A 7,922-nucleotide genomic window follows, 5' to 3' on the forward strand; every position below is an offset into this window, starting at 1 on the left:
CTGCTAAATAAGTAATGATCCACAGAGAAACTACAACAATGGGTAATGTGGGAAATGGAAACAGACATCAGGCAAAGTTTTCTAAAGTTGGATTAAGGCAAAATATAATCTGATCTGGGAGTGGTTGTTATTGTGAGTAGGCTGAAAAGTATTTTACTTCCCTGCATCAGGTATCCCTCACCTTCAAACAAAAACATCCTAACTTTACTGTTAACATGACAATTTCACATTACTCTCGTACTGTGATTTCAAGATATCTTGCTAGGATAGTTAACGTACTAGATTTGTCAAGCTTGGTTAAGAGCACATTATAGAAGACAATAAAATCAGTAATGCATGTGGTAACCCCCATACCTAAATGCATCATGTGACATAGTACCAAGCCATACAGAACAGCAAAGTCCCAGATTCAATCTTTGGTCTGTTCTACGTTGACCAATTCCAGCCAGAGCAAAACAGTGCTACAACTGGCCTCAGTGTCCATGGGATAGTGAAGGGAAAGCATATTAAACAAGAATCAACCCAGGATTACCCATCCTAAATCACTATTCAGTCTCAACAGGATTAAGCTCAACTGTGATGACCAAACCCCCTTCCCTCATGTTCAAATTGCCTGTGAACACTTCATATCCAGGATCACACAGAAATATTTACTCAGCATTGTACTGGAGGCTACCATTTCTCAGGAAACCAGGCTTCAGCAAAAACTTTCAAAAACATGCAAATGTGCTTAAAAGTGTAATTATTCCTTGAAATGTTACATCACTTCAGGGGGAGGAGACACCCCTGTAGTAAATAACACTTTATTTCGAAAGATTAGTGACAATGAAGGTGAATAACCAATGCAGATGTGAATGGGCAGAATGACAGTCTTCTATTGTTACATGAATTGGAAATTGCCATCAATCAAAACAAAAGTTGTTTTTCCTCCCTCCCAATTTTCTTCTCCCCTGAATGCTGTGAATCATTGCAGTCTAGAGGTCCATAGGCATCAGCCACCCTCCAATATTTCACCTATGTGGCCATAATTCAAGTGAGCCGAGGAATGGAATACCAGAGGGCTCTTCGACCAAAAGGAATATCACAGACCTGCCCAATCCTGCCGTCATGCAACAACCAATATCCACAAACTACATTTCATGCAGCGAGTCTAGTTAAATTATAAGTTTTCCCATATGCAGTTACTGGGCACTAAGTGAACTAAAGCACTGATTTCCTTCCCTTCTTCAGTACCCGGGCTATTTTTGCGGCTGTGGGCAAATCTGATAATCGCGGCGGAAGCATTCTGAGTATATTAAAGCAAAAATGAGAAAATACCTAAGTGAACACAAGACACTTTCTTTGCGCGTACACAACGCCCCTGTGCCTTGCGCAACATCCGTAAACTCCCCACATTTCTGACTCACAGCTGACAAATTCATTACATTTTTTGTTATACAAACCTGGAGTTTACACCCAAGACGGATCCTGTAACAACCAGAGCTATACATTGTCTGAACCATCATTGTATAACATTAAAAAAACACAGCTCTGATCACACACGGAACCTAGACCACAAGACAAATACAGGTTTCTGATTATATTTTTCAGAAAGTGAATGAGGAGCCATGAGGGGGCGGCTTAGGCCGCACAGCCTGGAGCTGGCAGTGATGGTCCCGGTGGGTCATGGTTAAGAGCTGGGATAAGAGGAGGTGGATGAGAAGAGGTTGATAAGACACTGCGATAACCCGGTACACCGACTCCACAAAAATCCGCGTCCGCGGGGTGGAAAAAGTTCATTTTTTAAAAAGAAACACCCAAAAGTGATTTTAAAAAACAGAAACAATTAAACGCGCAGCAACTCACCATGAAGTCGTTGGCAAAGTTGTCCTCCCCATTCTGGTCGCGGATTTTCATCGCCGGCACTCGCTCAATGAATTTCCTCAGGATTTCGCTTTGCTCCATCTTCTCGGCACATTGGAAAATTAAAGCGAACAAACCGGGTCAAACTCTTATTACTTTCGCATCTTTTTAAAATAATTATATATTTTTCCCCTCTATAACCTCCTGGTTTCAATGATTAGTGATTTTTCTGCCCTCTCTCTCTCTCCACTCTCCTCACCCACAGGCCCCCAGCGGCTCCGTCGCGACTTTCCTCTTTTTTTTTCGATCTCTCTCTCTCTTCCCCCACCCGCAGATCCCGCCCCTTCTCCCGGCTCTCATTGGTCCAGCCACATCACGGCTGTTCGCTCCACAACGGGTTCGTCAAGGGGCATTCGACCTTTTGATTGGACAATCTCGTTGCCAATCATCTACGTATGCTAACTTTTTTTAAAACTTGATAGTCGAGAGAACTTCAAAAAAAGTTAGATCTCCACTTTAAAAGGGGGGGGAGGGGGTTTGATTTTCGGTTGGTGATGCTCTAGGGCAACCGAGTGTCTTCTTATGGGTTATTTTGGAAAAGAATACAGATAATAGTAGACAGACAATTCAACAAACACGCCAAGCGATGTTCGAGTGAGTCCTGTTGACCTGGAGGAGCGAAAGAAAAGAAGAGAAATAACAACAGAAAAAGCTGGAAACACTCAGCAGGTCAGGCAGCATCTGTGGAGAAACAGTCATCGACCTGAAACGTTAGCTTTGTTTCTTTCTCCACAGATGCTGCCTGACCTGCTGATTATTTCCAGCATTTCAGTTTTTATTTCAGATTTCTAGCATCTGCAGTATTTTGCTTTTGAGAAACTTGTCCTCTCTACACAGCAATGGGGAGAAGGAGAGAGGGAGGAAAATTAAATACTTAGATCAGTAGAGTGGGAACTATTCAATCTAACGTTCTAAAATAGAGTCCTGAGTCCACGAATTCAATTCCAATCTGGATTTCAATGGTGTTTCCACCTAGCCAGCACTGGAATAAACAGCTAATCATTATCAGTTGCTAACGCAATTTATTCCTGCTACCTGTTTCTGTTGTCATGATGTGGAGATGCCGGTGATGGACTGGGGTTGACAATTGTAAACAATTTTACAACACCAAGTTATAGTCCAGCAATTTTATTTTAAATTCACAAGCTTTCGGAGGCTTCCTCCTTCGTCATTTTCACATCGTTCACCTGACGAAGGAGGAAGCCTCCGAAAGCTTGTGAATTTAAAATAAAATTGCTGGACTATAACTTGGTGTTGTAAAATTGTTTACAATTGTTTCTGTTGTGTAGGAGGTTTAAACCTATCCTTATCAGTTGTCTAATGATCAACTAGTGACAATCTTCAGGGTTGGGTTGACTCCAAGATGACACACCTGCTGATAGGAAATTGGAACTGAGTCATTCCTCTGTGGTAGATTCTATGGGCCCGATTTTACCAGGGGTGCGGGTTGGCAGCTGGTGGTCGGGCGGGCTCGAGGAAAACGCGCCGTCCGAATTGAGTGCGTTGTGCGCGCGATCGCGGGATGATTGATGTAATTAGCCGGCAGTTACAGGTTCCGCGCTTCTCAGCTGTGTGCCGGCGGCCTGCGCATGCGCATTGACGTCTGAGCAATGGTGGCGCTCTATTTAAAGGGGCAGTCCACCAAAGCCCCTCCAGCCACAAACTATACTCCATGAAGGATGGAGGAGCACAGGGGTAAGGCTGCTCCCCGTTTCATGGACCACGCCCTCCAGGTGCTGCTGGACAGGGTCCGCATGAGGAGGGAGACGCTGTTCCCCACAGATGGAAGGAGGTGCCCTGCCAACGCCACCAAGAGGGCATGGGAGGAGGTGGCCGCTGAGGTCACAAGCAGGGGAAACACCACCCGCACTTGGATTCAGTGCCGCAAGAGATTCAATGACCTCACCAGGTCCGGGAAAGTGAGTACACTAACGCACTCTGCGTCACTCCGTCTTCCACATCACCTCAAACACCTCACAACCCCATCTCCACTGACAGCACTGCGCTCCCGCACCAATCCTCACAGCCACCCAACTATCATCCTCACAGTGCCTGCACGTACCCACCGTCCCTGTCCCCACTCGACCACTACCACACACCCCAATGCCCATACAATGGGATGGCCATGTGGCACACGCATCCTCCCATCCATCTGGCACACACTCAACCCACTCACACCAATGCTTGAAGCGTCTCACATTGTAATCATCACTCAATAACGTTTTTGTGTTTTGCCCTCACAGGAGAAGAGGGCCAGGAACGCACGCGATAGGGCACGCACCAGAGGGGGCCCGCCACACGAGGTGGCCCTGACAGACGCCGAGGTCGAGGCACTGGAGATCAGCCACACGCTGCATTGCCTGTCGGTGGCGGATGGCGAGGCTGGTTCTGGCGAAACGGCCGGTAAGGGAAAGCTGGCACTCATCACTCATGATCGCGAATGATCTTAGCATCACATGGCATATGCCGCACCGCCACATTTGGACACATGCCTGATATTGCCCTCTGTTCTCTTGCAGGGCCGTCTGCGATCGACGTTTCGGTTGAGGGCGATTCCTCAGAGGACATGCCCGTCTCTGAGGGTGCATCGTCACACATGAGCCTTGCATCCACCAGCGCAGATACACACACCTCGGTGAGTCCCCCCCTCAGTTAGTTGGGATTGCACATGGTGAGTCACCGCGCACACGTGAGCATGAGCAGACCCTGGTGGCAGGGTCAGCCGTGGAGGGTCCGCGTCGGTGGGAGCACTCTTCTCCAGGCTCTGCTCAGCCGGACCCAGATGCTGAACCCAGGGGGCCACCAGTCAAAAGGAGAGTCATCAAGGGGCACCAGCACATTGCTGAGGTACTGGGAGAGGTGCCACGTGCACTCTCCACAATCGCACGGAGGATGGAGGAGTCCAACTCCTGCATGAGGGGAATGGTGGCACAGGTGCAGGAGGGTATCGCCGAGATAGTGTCGCAGGGACGTGAAGGCATCTCTGAGATAGTGTTGCGGGTAGGTGTGGGAACGTCTGCGGTGGAGGACAGGCTAGCCTCCCTCGAGCGTCACGCACAGCTCACCAATGAGTCCATCCAGGCCCTCACAACGGCTGTTCAGATTCAGGGTGAGCAACATTCTGCCGCCATCAACAGGTTGATAGATACATTGGAGGTGGCCTTGCAAGGTCTCACCCACGTCATCCAAACTGCCGTCCAGCAGGGTGGAAGGGGTGATGTGGGCCTTGGCCATGAGAGGGAAGATGGTGAACGGGGAAATGGAAGTGTGGACGCTACTCAAGGCGCCCCCACGTCTCACCCGTTGCCCCCCTCTCAACCAGTGCCCGCAATAGTCCATCCTCTCCAGGTGGCCGAGTCTGCCCCTGCACAGGTGCAGGAGGAGCAGTCTGTGGAGGTGCCCTCATGGGCACCGAAACCCAGGGGGCGTCGGCCCAAAGCATCTACCAGGTCAGGGCACGAACAGGAGCAACCTGCCACCACCTCTGCTGGAGCCACAGGGGTAGCACCACGTAGGGTTACCCGGAAACGAAAGCCTAAAGTTCCGTGAGCACACAGGGATTGCACCAGGGTGTTTGTCTATTTTTTTTTATTTCCACTCTTTGAATGTCAACACAAAATAAACTCACTTTTTCTCACCAATGCAGCCACCTCTTGTCCATAATTCTGCGGCTTGTGCAATATGTCCCTTCCGTGCGCCTCATCATGACGACGACCACCCCGTCCCACCCATTTGGCATAATACAGTGGGTGCAGGTGTACAGGCACCACTCTTCTGTGGAGGGAGCCAGTATGGACCCTCGTCTGTGCACGTTATGACACGTGAATGCCTCACACAGTGTGATGTTAGGAGAACCGTTGGCATATGAGTGCCTCCCTGGCTTGACGAGCACGCAGGTGAGCCGGTGTTCGGCCCATGGGTCGTTCCTCCTCCTCTCCCTCCTCCTCTTCCTCCTCCTCCTCCTCCTCCTCATTGTCGTCCTCAATGTGGATGGCGGGTGTGCATGGGGCCTCGTCCAGCGGCACCCCTCTCTGTAGTGCCATGTTATGCAGGGCACAGCAGACAACTATAATTCGTCCCACTTGGAGTGGCGTGTATTGGAGCGCTCCCCCGGAACGATCAAGGCACCTGAAGCGCATCTTGAGCAGCCCTATTGCCTGCTCAATTGTAAGACCTGGTAGCAATGTGGCTGTCATTATATCGACGCTGCGGCTCGGTAATGGGGTTCCTCAGAGGTGTCATAAGCCACGTGTGCAGGGGATATCCCTTGTCGCCGAGGAGCCAGCCGTTGCCGGTGTTGGGTGCGTGGAAGAGGGGCGGGACGGTGGACTCCCTGAGGACGAAGGCATCGTGGCAGCTGCCAGGGTATCTGGCGCACACGTGTAGGAATCTCTGGCGGTGGTCACAAATGAGCTGGGCGTTCATGGAGTGATACCCTTTCCTGTTGATGAACAGCCTTGGCTCATGTGGAGGTGCCCGTATTGCTATGTGGGTGCAATCGATTACACCCTGCACCCGTGGGAAGCCAGCCACAGCATGGAATCCAACCGCCCTGCAGAACAACCCATCGGTGACCTGCCTTATGCACTTGTGTGCAGACGAGTGAGAGACCCCGGTGATGTCTCCCGTGGCACCCTGGAAGGATCCGGAGGCGAAGAAGTTGAGGGCAGTGGTGACTTTGACGGCGACGGGTAAGAAGATGCTGCTTGGTCCATCCGGGAGCAGCTCGTCATTAAGGAGGCTGCAGATGTCGGCGACTACCTGGTGAGTGACTCTGAGCCTACGTATGCACTGCTCCTCAGAGAGGTCCATGAAGCTGAGCCTCGGTCTGTAGACCCTGTGCGGAGGGTAGTGCCTCCTGCGACGCATCTCTCTCTGCGGATGCCCTCCATCCTGCTGTGCAGGTGGATGTGCCACAGCACCATGTTGTGGGGATGCAGGTCTTTGAGGCGGACGGCGTGGACTGCGAGGCTGCTGAGGCTGGTCATGCTGTTCGTCCTCCGAGGATGTCAACGCATCACCCATCTGGCAGGTGTAGGTCTGCGGGGTTGTGCACGCTAGAAATGTGTGTCCTCGCACAGGGGTTGCACTTCCACGCCGGTGAATCTTCTGACTTGGAGGAGGGTGGTGGAGGGCAGGCGTTGCCCAATGTTACGGAGTGTCCTCCTGCGTTGGTGAAGGCTCTTCCCCCCCCCCCCCCCACCTGTGGAATGCACGTTGGCAGCTGCCACAGGCTGCTGGCTGCAACATGTCCGTTGGGAGTGGGAGTGTTTCCCCCAGTATGGGAAACAGTCTCATTTCACCGTAAAATCCCACACTTGTTAAAAAAACAGCTCAATCAGGTCATTTAATGACCTGAAATACCTAGATAAATACACTCAAGTGGAACCCCGCTGGCTTTAATTGCCTGTGGGATTCCCACCAGCGGGGGCTGCGCACGCACCCCCGCACGTCAGAGCGGAACCCGGAAGTGGGCGGGATCGAGGCGCGATCCGGTCCCGCTCCTCGATTTCGGGATTTTAGAGGCCCCCCCGCCAAGAACGCACCCGGCCAGGCAAATCCACAGTACTCCAAGGCACTGTTGATGATTGAACAGCTAGCCTGGGTCGTTGATAGGACATAAATAGATAGACCTGTCAATGGAGCTAGAATTCTCCCAACTTGCCTCTAGATAATTGTGTAAACCTCAACACAGGGTGGACCTGGTTAGACAAGTAGTAGGAAGTTATACCCCTATACACTTCCTAAATAATGGATTTTGACAATTTGTGTCTAAATTCTCTGGGTTTAGGTAAGTGTGTGTGTTTCTACCAGAGGAAGATGTACACTTCATATCTGGCAAATAAAAACTACTTTTTTGGATTTTTAAATAGTTTGAGTTGCAGAGTCTTAAGTATGATGGGTTTTAATGCATGTCACCGATGCTCAGTTTGGGTTCTGCCAGGACCACTCAGCTCCGGACCTCATTTCAGCCTTGGTCAAAACATGGACAGAAGAGCTGAATTCCAGAGGTGAGGTGA

General features: G+C 50.6%; 1 protein-coding gene across 6 annotated transcripts in view; it reads right to left on the reverse strand.

Annotated features, from left to right (window-relative positions):
* The window catches only part of LOC137341645 (tyrosine-protein phosphatase non-receptor type 12-like), a 102,036-nt gene extending 99,874 nt beyond the window's left edge, over positions 1-2,162 (reverse strand). For all 6 annotated transcript variants that reach the window (XM_068004977.1, XM_068004975.1, XM_068004978.1 and 3 more), the window contains exon 1: positions 1,846-2,162. In XM_068004977.1, the coding sequence (XP_067861078.1) occupies positions 1,846-1,944 (99 nt within the window). In that variant the 5' untranslated portion in view covers positions 1,945-2,162. The remainder of the gene's footprint in view (positions 1-1,845) is intronic.
* Between the last annotated feature and the right edge of the window lie 5,760 nt (positions 2,163-7,922).

Source organism: Heptranchias perlo, chromosome 24, assembly GCF_035084215.1.
Source record: "Heptranchias perlo isolate sHepPer1 chromosome 24, sHepPer1.hap1, whole genome shotgun sequence".
In the NCBI taxonomy this organism is placed as follows: Eukaryota; Metazoa; Chordata; class Chondrichthyes; order Hexanchiformes; family Hexanchidae; genus Heptranchias; species Heptranchias perlo.